Below are 15,221 nucleotides of genomic sequence, written 5' to 3'. Positions count from 1 at the left end.
AGCCAAAAAAGTACTTAAAAATGCTTCCCCTTTAAAATTGGTGCTTGGGCAGTATTAATATGGTCAGTAGGAAAAGGATTCTGCCACTGGAATAGGATTACTCTGGTATATCCTGAAGTCATTGGAAAGGCTCCCCATGGTTTCAGTGAGTGGGCCCTGGGATGTGGAGTAAGGAGAGAACTGAGAGTCAGTGTTACAGCCTTTGCCAGATAGTTTGAGTAGGCTAGAGAAGAGAGTAAGGGAATTAAAATTAGGGAATGAATGATAGAAGGGAGCATTATTTTTCTAGTTTTGTAGTTGATAAGCCATTAAAGTTTGTGGGGCAGTAGGCTCCTAAAGCTTCGTGGTATACCCTTACTAGAAAGGGTATCTGCAGTGGTCCTACTCGCTCTTAAAGACGCCCATTTTTGTCAGTGTTTCTTGGGGAAGAAAACTAGACGTTTTATTGTTTCGTTGCTCTAAGTAAAAACAATAAAATGGGAAGGAAATAACTTCCCACTCTGCATGGGAAAACACAACCGCCCCCTAATTTTTGCTTCAGAATACCAACATATCCATTGAAAGCATAAACTGATGTTTAAGCAATTGCAGTTCTGTAACTACACAATTGGGGTAAACGCTGGAAAAGATGGTGTGTGTGTTTTTAATTACTGTGGGATGATTTTCTTTGCAGGTAAGTGCTCTCTTTAATTTCAGAGTAAGAGTTGATTTGTGGTTTGTTTGCCTTTTTTTTTTTTTTTTTTTTTCTTTTTTTTTCCCCTCTGTAGAAACATGAAGATACAGACTGCCCGTGTGTCATGGTTTCATGTCCTCATAAATGTAGTGTTAAAACACTCATGAGGAGCGAGGTAAGAAGTCATGCCCAGTGTTGTGCTGAAAAATTAAATAACTTTTTAGTAAGATCTCGCAAGAATTTTGCCAGAAGCCATTTTCTTATTAAAATGTGAGATCTAAAGAAAGCTTTTTCTACCACACAGTTAAGTGTGATAACACACAAATATTTTTAATGATTTCTTGAAAAAACTATTTAAAAAGATATAGTTTCTGAGATTTGTGTTATTATTACACTTGGCTTGTCCAAGATTAGCGCATGTCTTTCCTGCTTTCCTTTTTACTAGCTCTTTCCCTGCACTTCCCCCATTTGAAGCATTTGTTGAGCACAATAGAGCAGCATCTTGGGTAGTTAGCTTGTATTAAAATAAAAAGAGGGAATTAATATTTAGTGCACACGAACAGGAGTGTGCACTAATAAAGACTAGAAAAATCTTTCTAGTCTTAGTAACGACTAGAAAAATCATATAAATGTGTAGAATCATTCAAAGGAAAACCTTTAGTTATTATTAAGTCTGTTAAATTTGAGAAAAAATAATAACTGACACACAGAATTAGTGTAAGGTACAGAGTAATATCAGTACAAAGTTCCAATAGCCAGATGCAACAAGGCATAAAAATTTCTCTTAAATTGTGGAAGATTGTAGGAATAATATAAAGACCAGATTAAAAAAAAAAATAAAATATTTTCTTGTTTGAACAGATCTGTGTTCTTGTGCATTAAACAATTTAAGTAGCATCTGTCTGAGTTACTTTTTTTCCTAAAAATAGAACTTATTCTCCAAGGATGGGGAAGAGCTTATTTAAGTCTTCAGCTCTCTGTAAGCCTCATTTAAGGAAAGTTAAGTTTCTGATCTGAGGATAAGCTTTTCTCTTTTCTCTGATACTTACTTCTTTAGTTGGATTTCTATGATTTTTCAGTTACATTTGTAAATTATTAATCAAGTTGCAGTGCACAAGGCACGTAAGGCACCTGCCAAGCACAGGGGTAGTCTTTTCCCCCAGGATAATGAAATACGTGATAGATACTGTACCTATTAAGAGAAATTGAGCAGCTAAGAAAAGAGAAAATATATATACTGAGCCAATTCCGGCAGTGCTTTCTTCCGAGTTTAGATCTTGGTTCTGGAGCACTTAGGCATATTCTTACATCTTCAGCAGTTACTTTGAGATGTATCTGAGTGCTAATAGGAATTGACCCATTAAAGGCTGGATTGTTACACAGGTAGTCAGAATTGGGTTCTGAAACCACCCGTAGCAACAGAACTTTAAACAGTCATCTTGCCCTGCATCATCTGTTGCTGTATGCTGCTTAATTTTTTTCTGATACTGTGAAAATGTGACATTACTTAGCTGCATGGTTAGGGACAATGACTCTAATGTGGAAAATGGGAAAATGCCTGCCTAACAGTTTGAGAAAATTCTGTAGTGTACAAAAAATGAATATCTTACTGTAGAATAAAAGGCAATTTTTCTTTTTTAATTCATAACTCTTTGGCAGACTTCTAGTTTGAGAAGTTGAAAATGTGGCATTCTTGTGAAGCCTGTTGTACCACATGTCTCTCTCTTATTTGGTCTTATTTTTTTTCTGAACCACCTGTCATTTGAAACTACACTGTGAATTTCTGCAGATAGTGTTTAGAACATAATAGGTGTATATCAGAGATGAGTGACTGATTTCATCTCGGTATCAGATTTTAAAGCCTGTCCTGTCTCTTCCAGAGCTATGTGTCCAAAGCAGCGTTGGTTCACTACCTCTTTCCATGGAGGTGGATGAGCTGAGTCATGTGGGGCTTATGGTATGGGAATTTCAAATTGGTTTTTGAAACCCAGAAGAGTGATGCCAGCTGAGGAGCTGTGCTCTAGCTCCTATCTGCTTTGCGGGAAATATGAACTGCAGATCATGTTTTTGAAGAGGGAGTGTTTATTGCACTATCCCTCCCAGAAATGGCTCTTCCTCCAACTTTTGGGCAGTTTGCATCCAGCTGCTGCCGTCTGTGCTGCAATGGCTTCCATCTGTATATATGTATATGCTTCTGTGAATTGGTTCATTTTTAAATGAAAAGTAGTCTGTGCTCATAATAATCCAAGATATTGGAGTAAATCTCAATCTGTGAAAAATGCAGGCATTTTACTAATCAGTTTTACTCCTGTGTACTGCATTTTTTTTAAAGTTACTGAACTGTACCTATTCTGAGACTCTTTGTCTGTTTCATACAGTACTTGTTTAGTCTTTTTTGTGTAATTTAACTGTTAAATTCAGGCATGGAGAGAATTGCATGTTATGTTTTGAAAAATTGGTTCCTCATGAAATCAGGATTAGAAAAAAATGTACTTTACTACAGTGAAACTGATCTTAAGACTTGCTCAGAACACCAGTAAAAAATCACTTGCTGAGAAAAGATTAGCCATTCACTAAAGTCAAATGAAATCATATAAATAATAGTAGAGTGTGTTCTTTTTGTTTGCCTTTTTTTTTTTTTTAATTGGGTTGCCTATTGAAATAGTCTTTAGTAGAAGTTTCACTGTATATTAAATGTATCACACTGTATAATGTATTGGCATGTGCGTGTGGTTTACATATGTGTATATATAGTATTTGCACTTCAGACTGGAGAAAATATACACACATGTATTGTATGTTCTGCAAATGGCACACAATACAAACCTGTGCCCTTTATGTTTTGAGCATTATCATGCAAACGTCTTTTGCCAAAACTCACATTTTTTTCCTATTGCAGTTGAATGCACATTTGTCAGAATGTATTAATGCCCCAAGTACCTGTAGTTTTAAGCGTTATGGCTGCACTTTTCAGGTCAGTATATAACAATTATACTTCCCAATTGATGAAAGTCTGCAAATAGAACCTAACTCTTTGACGTGAAAGTTCTGGACTTCTCTAGTCTCGGTTAAGAAAAAGTGATCCAGTTGCACCAAGTGATTATGCAGCAGATGTTTGGTTTTGCATTTTAAAAATAAACAATATAAAAAGCCCACACATTCCTGTGGTGGTTTGGGAGTTCGTTTATTACATACATCTTGTTGAAATAGGAAGATGATACATTTGAAGAACTTTTAAACTTAGAATAAAAGGAAAGTTACTTTTGTTCTTCAGAAAATAGGCTAGTAGCTTCAGTTGTTTCTATGAAAATACGTAATTTTCTTGAGCTAAGTATGTTTATATTTTCTCTCATTTGTGTGTCTTAGTATTTTTATTAAGGTTAAGCATAGGTTAACACACTTAACATGTATTTTTATGTGCATTCGTATGTCTCTGTGCACATAGGTGTATAATCAAAGCATAGCTTGAAATTTAAAAAAAGAAGTTGTAGGTTTTAATCCTGGCAATCCCTGCAATATTAAAAAAAAAAAAAGTAAGAAAGCCAAACCTCAGAGTTTAGTTTCAGTATTTTTATTCCCGTCTCTTCCAATATTCTGCTTCCCTTATCATATATCTTGGGGAATTTGGATGCTTATATAATGAGGAGATTAGGAAACTTCAGAAACTGCTGACAGGAAAATATAGAGTTTATCCGATAGTGTGATTCGTTTGTTAGCCCATGAAAACTTTGAGAGACAAAAACTGTAAGCAGCAACAGTTCTCAATAAATTACTTCCTGCAGGTATTTCCAGGTTTTTAAATAACGAGCATTCATCATTTAATTTAAGAGTTAACAGTAATGCTCTTAATGGTAGAGCCGTAACCCTGCCCACTGTTATGTCGTATGTATTGCCATTCATTTTATGTATGTATATGTGTGCATATATGTACATATATCCACATATATATTTTTAGTAATTTATATAGAGTACATACCTTGAGGATCATTGAAACCCTTTCAGTTGCTCTGCAGCGTGTCTACCATCAAAGCTAATATACTCTGCATTGCAAAACACTAACTGAAGTAGGTGTAATGCAGCAAAATACAAATAAAGTAATATGGTCTGCATCTTATGTACTCTGTATATGATCTATGTGTGTTCTGTAAACTTTTTATATAGTGGTTATTTGTAACAGCATTTCTAGGTTGTGCAGAGGCAGCATATCCAAATATCATAGAGCAATCATAGTAACATCTTAAGATGACAAACTAGGCATTGTAATATCTCTCAAAATAGTTTATAAAGCTGGCAGTTTCCAGTAATGATAAATTTATCTTAAATATTTGTCTTTAATACTCAACTGAGGGAAAATTTAGTGCTTATGAAGCTGTTCATGAAATACAGCAGAAGTTTTAAATTACGGTTTGGGGAATTGGACTTTTTAGGTTTTGTATGACTCAAGAGTTTTATTGTGCTTTATTTAGTGTAAAGCTACACAGAAGACTCTAAAATACAATTCATTTTGTAAATCTTGTTCATCTTTATTGTCTCTGACGTATCAAGCACAGTGGATGGAAATATATGGCAGTTGTATAAAACACTTGCTATATTAAATGTGTTCCTGACTTTCGTAAATTCCCGGGTAGATTTCCCTTCTCTCTACAGTTCTGCAACATGCATCCGTGAACCAAAATATGTAGTGCTGGTTCGATGTCTTGATATACTCTTTCTTTATAGGTTTAAAAGGAGTGGAATTGGCTAAAATGTATAAATTCTTTGTTGTCACAGGGAACAAACCAACAAATTAAAGCACATGAAGCCAGCTCAGCAGTGCAGCATGTTAACTTATTGAAAGAGTGGAGCAATGCTCTAGAAAATAAGGTATATCTTCTACTCACTTCTAATTTTCATTGATTTCTTTAAATCATAAAAGTACTGGAAGAAGCACTTTTATTTCTGTTTAACAGCTGTTCAACAGTACAGCTAAAGCACTGGTAGGCTCCAAAAGCAGTCAAGCCATTTAGCATATCTGGTACCTTTGTTATAATAAAATGCTGTGAGAAACTTGGCTTCACAACTCCATATGCAATTTTCCTCATTGGTAACTTAATTAAAACCCTTTCTTCATGTAGATAAGAAGTCCACTATCAAATTTCCTCTCTGAGCTGACTTCTTACAAAAGGGAGGGTTCAGAAAGCTGTGGCAGCTACGAGCTGTATTTTTGCTACCTCAGTATTTTTCCAGAGATAACATTATTAGAAATACCATGTAATAAACCAGTAATTTTATTTATTTTTGTTCTTTCTTGCTCTCCAAACTTAATGACCTGCAAAGGTTAATTAAATTAAACATGCTATAACTCCTGGGCATGATGATTTCTACTTTTGTGCTAGACCAGAATGAAGTTCACGTTGCAGTGCTTCTTTGGGGCTCCTGGTTTTAGACTGTTTGCAATCTGGGAGGTGTTGGAAATCATATCAGTATCAGCTATGATCTATTGTGTAGATGACTTAGCATCTGTCTGCGAATAAAATTTAAGGCTTTGATACACAAATACAAAACTTCAGAACAAATCACTGTTTTGAGGTTAGCAAACTCTGCCTAATAAGCGTATTCCCTTCTTGGCCTACAGTGATCTCTTGTGCATGGGTTTCCAGCAAGGTACTACAGCCACAGAAAGTACAGTTTTAAAGCAGAAGTTAACAGAAACAGCAAAATATTATTTTGGTTTTTGTCCCCAGCACATTTGTCCCTGGACTGCTTGTTTTTGAACTTAAGATCCTGTGAGGAAACCACTGAACCTGGGAATGGTCTAGTGTAGTTCTTTTCAGGTAGAATTTTACTACATGTGTAGGTCTTAATTTTGATGATCCATAACAATACTCAAGTTTGCTTTTGCATTTGAATCTCTTTGTTTATGTGGGAACTGTACACTTTTTGGTTTTAACAGATCCTTAGTTCTTTTTTCATTAGTCTTGGTTAAAACTATACAATTTATTTTACATCATAGGAAAAAAACCCCACAAGTTCCCTGTGATTTCCAAAATAGATTATGTTCTGCCTTTTGTCAGTGTCCTGAGAGATTCTTTGTCATTTAAAAAATGCCCAGCAGTTCTATGTTTGTCTCTTAATAGAGCTAAGAGAATATACACTTTACTACGCTTATGTTCAATTTTTGTTTTAACTTTCATTTAGGACATACATAACTTCTTATCATTGTTTGTCCATTTATATATTTTTTTTTTTCTTTTCACTTCCTGCTTTGTAGACTTCTTCCTATTCATAATAAAGAGTTGAATCACTGGAAATCCCAAGACCGTGCCAAGTTACCAGAATAGCTAACCGCATATCATATGTCAATGACTTTATTCTAGAGAAGGGTAACAAAATGATTGTAACTTCATTTGTTGTTCTCTTCTTTGAGGAAAAAATGAATCGATGCACAAGGACAACAGTGCAAAGTTAATTTAGCTGATGAATATCACAGAAATCTTGGCCCTGCTGAAGTCAGTGGAAGTTGTGTTGGTTTCTGTAGGGTCAAGATTTCATTTGGGGTACTCGTTGTGATGTGTATGGAGGGGAAAGGAGAAGTTGCCTTCTCCCAGTCGCCATGTTCTTTAACAGTGCTTGTGGATTATGCAAACTGAAAGTCTTCAGAGCTGCAAAGCTTGTGCTAAGTTATCAGTTTAGTATTTCAATTGTGCTGTTGGCAAAGAATAGTAAGAGAAGGTCGAATGTAAAATCTTGAATCAAAACCTTGTGGGGCAAGTTAAAATTTCATGCTTTGTTCACTCTGTGATGGGACAGACTTGCAGACTGAACTCCCACGGGTTTTGTGATGTTGGAAATAATGAGTTGAACGTAAGTCTCTCTTAATGTGACTTTGTCACATACTTAAAGAAATCTGGTATAAACTGTTTTTTCTTTTTTAATACATGACTTAAGTATGGGACCTGTTTTAATTCAGTTCTTTGTGGCGTGAAGTTTCTTCCATTCTTTTTTAGTAAGCAATAATAAGGAATAGCTAATTTGAAAACCTGCAGAATAGAGCATGCTTTATCCTGGCAATATTTAAGATATGACAAGGAAGTAAAGGAAGTTGAATGGTGCAGTTTGTAAATAGATGCTGTTTCCTTTACCGTATTTTTTTTAACTAAAGTTCCAAATACTTATGCCAGATGCACTTAGAAGACTACATTTAGAGTTAAAGAATTCTTATTCACAAATTGCCACCAAATTACAGTTACTAACTTAGCAATGACAGATGATTGAGGGCTGCAGGACATAATTCTATTTCTCTTGTGTTCTGTAAAACTGCATGGAAAATCTCCGTACAAGACAGGCCCATGTTTTATAACTTGTACAAAAATGGAAATGTAATGCTAGTGACACTGTAACTGCCTTATGATTGGGAGGCCTGGGGAGGAAACAATGAGAAAAGGGGAATGTAAAGATCACAGTTAGCTAAAGAACTCTGATTCATTAAGGAAAAGGAGGATGCAAGAAATTGAAGTGGCTACCCAGATCTGAAGTATGTGGGAGGCAAGGATGCTAATTTAAATTTAAACTTGTTCTTGAAAATTTTCTCTAGTACCTAGCCATGCATTCCTTCAGCCTCAAGATTGTTTCTCTCTCTGCAGTGGCAAAAATAGCTTTGTCTCATTTCTGTTGAGCCTCTTCTGCCAGTTTTTCCATATAGAAAATGGGGAACTAATGTATGTGCGTATATGCACGCATGCTATGCTATATTGAAAAGTAGATACATATGTGTTATGGTATCTGTATTTTTGGGCCTCTGTCTGATGAACCTGCTGAATGCCTGTGGACTTCGAAAGTCTTGTCTACTTTAGGCTAGTGTAGAGATTGAAATTATTTGCCTTTTTAAACAGGCTTGCTTCTTGAGTCTAGGAATGTGATTTCGATAGTAGTGATATCTAAGTGATTCAACTATGTCTGATTAAAGGACAGTTAAGGTTGGTGGAATTCTGCAGTGGTATCCACACCAGAAGTAAAAGTGGCTTGACCTCAAGGTAGCACCTGTAGTGGTGGTGGTGGTGTAGATTTTTGGGGTGAACATGAAGCATCCAAGTGGTCTTGATGTGGAGCATTTATCAAGATTTTCCTGGGTCAAAAATGGTGCTGCTTCTTATCCATATAAAGATCTATCTGTGGAACTAGTCAGGGCATTAAAAAAAAAAAAAAAAAAAGCAACCCACCACCACAAAGCGACCCCTTTCCTCAAACCACGTCAATGAACAGAGCACAAAATACTGTGACAGAATATTTACTGTATTACTTTCATCCCCAAGGAATAGATATTATATCTAACAAGGCTCCTGTTTTAAAATCAGAATGAGTCACTAATGAATGAATTCATAAAATGTCAATACAGAGAGAGAATATAATCCTCTGCCTGTAGTTCTTTAGTCTTTTGTACTAGTAGGCACCATTGGATTTTCCTTCCGATACATGGATCCCTTCTGTATTCACTCATTTCAGGAGTTTTCATCACCATCACATTTTGTGAAGCCAAGCCAATCCCATGCAGATGATGTTTTTCTTAAATTTGCTATAGGTCAGGATAGATTGCAGTACGTGGGGAAGATTGATGTTCCTCTTCCTGACCAACTTTTCACCTGCTCAGCTTCTCTCTGGTATCCCTTCTTTGCTGGGCTTGAGTTCTTTACACTGATCTAGAGCTAAATAGGTTAATTCTTCCAAACTCCAAGAAACTCCCAAGTCAGTCAGTGGAAACCAGGAAACCAAGCCATTAAATAACAAACTGAATAAAGAAAATAATATGCTTAGAGACAAGTTCTTTTTCTGTTTGTGTATCGCATCTGCACTTTCATTAGCCGAAGTTGTACCAATACCACGCTGTGGAAGTGCAAAAGTAGCTATCAGAAGGTTGGGGTTTATTTATTTATTTTTTTGCAAGATATGAGAGAGATTTTACTAGGATCTCGTCCCTTTCATATGTGTAAGATAGTTTAAAACTAACAAAGTTATAGGTATTTTTAATAAACTTTGGCAGGAGTAATTGTAGAATTTTTTCCAGGTGGCCTTGCTCCAGAATGAAAGTTTGGAAAAGAACAAGAGTATACAAACTTTACATAATCAGATTTGTAGCTTTGAAATAGAAATTGAAAGACAGAAGGAAATGCTGCGGAATAATGAATCTAAAATACTTCACTTACAGGTAAGAAATTTAGAATCTCCCCATTGAAGCAGAAATGGTAGCTTCTGTTCTGTGCCTTTACACTTGTGAAGTGAGGTGTTCTAATTAAAAAGGGGGGGAGAGAGTTTACCTTATTATAAAGCTATTGTGATTATTCCCCCTGGCCCCCGTCAGTAGCTGGTTGGTTTGTTGGAGTAAGATACTTCACTAAAACACTGCAGCTGCCTAACCTGTGTTAAAACAAAAACCCCTGTTTAAAAAAGGAAAAGATTGACATAAAAATAACAAATCTTATCTGAGGAATAATCATAACTCTTGATTTCTCTGCAAAAAATAACTGCTTGAGGAACTACTGTCAGACTGGAGAACTGGAGAACAAGATTAGCACCTTAAAATTGTCATATGTATAATGTATTTCTTTTCTACTTGCTGGTATTTTAAAAAATATTAATCATGAGCAAGATCAGTCTGGTGTGGAATTAATCCGAATGTAGTACAATGCATTTGAATCCATGTTTCTGTTGCCTTTCATCTGAGGAAAATGTATCTAATTATTCCTTTGCTAGTAGGTCTGAGTTTCTTATTCTGTGGTCTGAATCACCTGGCTATGAGCCAGCATCAAACTAGAAATTCTCTGGATGCTCTAGTGTGGTGCTTAGCCCAAGCTGAAATTCTTTGCTTTGCATTCAGAGCTGGCTTGGAATGTGGATGCTGGGAATTTTGTGTTAGCTTGCGTGATACTAACCACAATTAGGGAAACCTCAGGAGATATTTAACAAGCTATTGTGAAAGTATCATTTACATGTTATTTTAGTACGCCTTCTGATAGAATATCAGCTGTTTCAGCATCCAGCTTAAATGAATGTAAATAAAATGATCTTTTTTCACTTATTATTCATGTCACATGAAAATGCGAATGTTGATACTCAAGAAAGATATAGGTATCCAACCTAGAGTAAGGCTAAATTCAAAGGATAGCACATTCAAGAGCTCAGGCTTTTGAGGCCCTCGATGTTGATTTATAAGGAAACCTTTAAATTTGGCAACAGCAACATTTCTCCTTATAGCACTTATTGCTTTCCATGTTCTGCCCACGTAGTATCCAGTTTAGCCTGCCTTAGTCATTGTTACTTGGTCCAATGATAGTCTGAGATATGGCTGCATGCTTACAATATTGCATTCTGACACTGGGAAACTAATCCTTGTATGTATTGATATTGCTGATTGAATCTACCAGGAGGTAAGTTAATTTGTAAGCCTGGGGTTTTTACACATGCTGTCTCAATAACCAGTGATGAGAGGGGAAATGGAAAAAACATAGAACAGAGTTTTTCATGATTGCCTTGATGACAGATTGCAATATCTTTGATTTCCTCAAGCTGTAAGTGTTAGCAAAATCAATTTTCAAATGGTTTATGTTTAGGAAAAAACCCACAGAACAATATAGTTGTCAGATTCCAACAGGTAGCTTTTGGGTAGTAATAAATACTAGAGAGGATGTGTTTTGCTCTTTCTTTTTTTTTTTTTTTTTTTTTTTTTTTCTCTTCCTTCTTCCCCTTACCCCTTTTACTTCTTCTCACCAGCTATTTTAGTTCAGTTATTTTAAGCCAAACTGTGTGTTACAGCTATTTCAACCTGATTTCTTCCACTTACTGTAACTTCCTCATTCAGCCAGGTTGCTAAGGGCATCCTGGAAACACACCTCAATATAATTAGCCTCATTCTGTTGCCTACTAGGTGCTGAAGGAATTGGTTACCTGTTGTGAGCCATTCTTTTTCTGGGTTGTGTTCAGCAGCCATGGCTTTACAAGAGCCACAGATATTTCCAGCGTAGAACTAGCCAATTCAGGTCTAGGCACGCAATGCTTGCCTAGTTCCCCAAGTCCTATGCATGTTAGTAAATTCTAGTACCATTTTGGTATTAGTTGTCATGTAACCTTCTTTGGCTTGGGAACAGCTGGTTCACTGGCATCATCCACTCTGTGAGACACTTAACTAGTGCATCAAAGGTATCTGGGCACTGTCAGGAATCTCAACCTTGAGATGTTTTGATTCAGATTCATGTTCTATATACTGGTCTCAAGGGAAAGTATTTTTACTAAGAGAGTATGTGAGATACTTTTTCAACTGCTATCTTGTGGAAAGGAAATTTGGCATCCAGCATCCAGTGTGGGTACAATATGGAAGGATAGTAGTAAGCAAAGTCTTAAGCTGAGTGTGGACATGAGGTACTTAAAAAACAAAAGAAACAGTGACCATATCAATATAGAATGATTTGATTGGTAGTACATTCCTTCAAAGGAGGAGGATGTATGATTTGTTTTCCTAGTCAAGTACTGCCTTTGATTGCTTTTTCTAGTGTGTTCTTTAGCTTTTTGGTTTTGCTCCATCACTTGCAATTGAGAAGTCCATTAGGAGTATCTGAAAGAGAACTGCAAACATAACTTTCTTCAGTTCCTCATGACATGTTCTAAATTCTTGTAGTAACAATAGTGCTAAAATTCTGGAAATTGTTTATTAGAAATACCAAACAAAACCTAGATGAAAGTCAGCATCAAGAAGAACTCTCAGTGGTTTGCCAGGCATATAACCTGGGTTAATGGTCTGGAGAGGTCAGTTGCTGGACTAAAAAGTGCATGCAGAAAATTAATATGTACTTGAGAATTTGAGCACAGTGCAAGACATCTGTGTGCTTTTTAATGGAATAATTAAGAGTGAAATTCTCCACATCAGTATCACCCAGCATGAGGGAGGTTGACTCCTTGTAAGGTAAAAAGGTAGAGATCCGAATGCTTTTTAAAACCGGAGTTCAAGTCTTATTTCTGATGATTCTGTATCTCTTGAATTCTCATAAAGAGGAGATAAAATACTACATGCTTGCCAATGCATAGTAGAAGCAGCTAAAACCAGAATTGTTTCTGCATGTAGAAAGGTAGAATATTGCACACAGGTTAATAGAGAGAAGCTGGTGCCTAGTAACAACTTTTAGTAAACTTATCCCAAAAGAATAGCTTACAATTCTTCTGCATCTGTACTGCTTTCCCAGTTCATCTAAAAATGTATTTATTCGTTTTGTTTGATACTGTGTTAGCTCCAGGAGGTCCCAATTGGAAATTAGAGCATCTCTATGCTGAGGCACTGAGCAAACCTGTAACCATGTTACTGTTCTTGCCTTGGAAAGTTCATGTTTTGTGTGAGTAGAAGAAAAAAGATCAGACTTGGGCACAACTTGAGTTTACTGCTGTATGTTAACTGTGAACTACTGGCCAAATCTTGTGGCTTGGCTCTTACAATGTTCATTCAGGCCATTCTATGGTGTGTTTCCTTTTATATGTATAGCTAAGAGCCCTTTCCTATTTTATTTTCTGATAACCATCAGTCCAAGTGATGAAAGAGAATAACTGTGTTGATAGCGGATAATTTGTACATCCAAGCAAGTTGCTTTATCTGTTTCATAGTATCATACCCCTGCATTTATGATTCAGTACACGACTTTCATTCACAAAGCTGTAATTTTGCAATGCACTTGTTTTAAAACACTAACATAGAAATAAATAGTTAATCTTGAAATATGTTAGATTACTCAGTGGTTTTGAGACACAACAAAAGAAAACACTCCTAGAACATGATTTGGCTAGCTGGCTTATCAAATTGACAGCCTTCAATTAATCGTTACAGACTTTCAGTATATCTGAAACCACATGATTAAAAGCAAATGCCTAAAAGGGGAAATGAAGGTTGCATGAGGCAGAAGGGTTTTCCCCATCAGTGGGGAACATCGAATCCACATGGCTAACCAGAAGGCAAATGCAAAATAACTATTTTCTTGTTTTGTACTCAACTGCTACTTTTTTTTTTAAGAAGTGAGAAATCGTTTTTATACATGTTGGCACTATATGATGATAAAATGTAAAGTTAGACTTGAAATTTAACTGTAGGTGGTAGCAAAAGTAGTTTCTTATCTCAAATATTTCTATCATTTGAACTTCACAACTGATTATGGGGTTCTGGCTAAAATTCCTGCTAGTCCAAATTAGCTGTGATAATGTGAGTGCTATGTATTCCTTCCATCAGTTTTGAGGAAGACTAGGAAGTATGTTCTCCTTCATATTTGTAGCATACTGAGGTGCTTGCAATGTCCCTCTTCCATAGAATACCAGCCTTCCTATAAATTTTTTTCTTGAGTATTATATTTCATGCCTTTCCAAAATCAATTGTATGGCGTTTGCTTGTTTGTTTTTCTTAAGATGAATCAACCAACAAGCCCCTTCAGCATGCATGGCTTATTCATTTTAGGAAGTAATGGTGGGAATTTTAAAAGTGCTTAAGCGGACAGAAGTGGTAGTTTTGCTTACACTCTTGAGGGCTTCTGCTATGGTTATGGGCATGTAATAACTTAGGCTTTGATAGCTGATTTATGTAAACTTGCAGCTTGCTAATGCTGCTGTATCTGCACATACATGTACTCCTGCTCCATGTCTGCAAGGGTAAGTTATTTTGCTGTTACCCAAGGATAAACACAAGCACATAAGCAGCCACTTGATTCACACCATGGTAAGTTGTTGTGCCTCTGCTCTGTTGCTTGAGTACTCTGACACAAAACCCAACAAGTATCAGCCCATAACATCAATATGGAGACATTCAGTATATTCTTGTATTGACGGTTTGTTGTTTGTTTGTTTGTTAAATTTAGACAAGAGCACAATTCCTTTTTTTTTTTTAAATAATTGTGTTGATAATTCCAATAGTGCTCTAATATTAATACCTATGCAGCAATTAATAAAAGTGTTTTATAAATACTTGGGCTATTCCTCTAAATGTCCAAGGTTTGTGTTATTAAAACAGTTAACATTAGTGAAACCTGTTTATATTGAAAATGCATCTTATTGATCTATAATCCCTGTTTAATTTGCATAAAATAATGTATTTTTGTTATTTTAACTCATATCTGTTTTATAAAGCGAGTGATAGACAGTCAAGCAGAGAAACTCAAAGAACTGGACAAAGAAATCCGTCCTTTCCGACAGAACTGGGAGGAGGCTGACAGCATGAAGAGCAGTGTAGAATCCCTCCAAAACAGAGTGACTGAGCTGGAAAGTGTTGATAAAACTGCAGGGCAAGGAGCTCGAAATACAAGTAAGTGTAAGCACAATGGACTGAAGTACTCAAGCAGTGCTGTCAAGAGAAGAATGTGTCCTTTGAATGGCACTCCCATTGTGATTTTTGTGGAAGTATCAATACTGCTGATTCTTCTAATTTTATTTTTCTTTTTTTAATAAAACTGTGCAATCCCTTTGAAGCGTTGCTTCCACAGTGTTTCTTAGGCTTGACTCTTGTCTTTTTTGTTTTCTTGACCCATACCTTAATTACAGTATTAGTTCATTATAA

At 36.0% G+C, this 15,221-nt stretch overlaps 1 protein-coding gene across 3 annotated transcripts in view; it reads left to right on the top strand.

The window, feature by feature from the left end:
* The window catches only part of TRAF3 (TNF receptor associated factor 3), a 74,595-nt gene that overhangs the window by 50,569 nt on the left and 8,805 nt on the right, over nt 1–15,221 (top strand). For 2 of the 3 annotated variants that reach the window (XM_030483279.1, XM_030483280.1), the window contains exons 8-12: nt 768–848; nt 3,573–3,647; nt 5,444–5,536; nt 9,714–9,854; nt 14,795–14,969. In XM_030483279.1, coding sequence (XP_030339139.1) covers nt 768–848; nt 3,573–3,647; nt 5,444–5,536; nt 9,714–9,854; nt 14,795–14,969 — 565 coding nt within the window. The remainder of the gene's footprint in view (nt 1–767; nt 849–3,572; nt 3,648–5,443; nt 5,537–9,713; nt 9,855–14,794; nt 14,970–15,221) is intronic. The other variant, XM_030483281.1, reaches the window with a different exon arrangement.

Source organism: Strigops habroptila, chromosome 4, assembly GCF_004027225.2.
Source record: "Strigops habroptila isolate Jane chromosome 4, bStrHab1.2.pri, whole genome shotgun sequence".
Taxonomy (NCBI): Eukaryota; Metazoa; Chordata; class Aves; order Psittaciformes; family Psittacidae; genus Strigops; species Strigops habroptila.
This window is presented reverse-complemented; position numbering and strand designations above follow the sequence as displayed.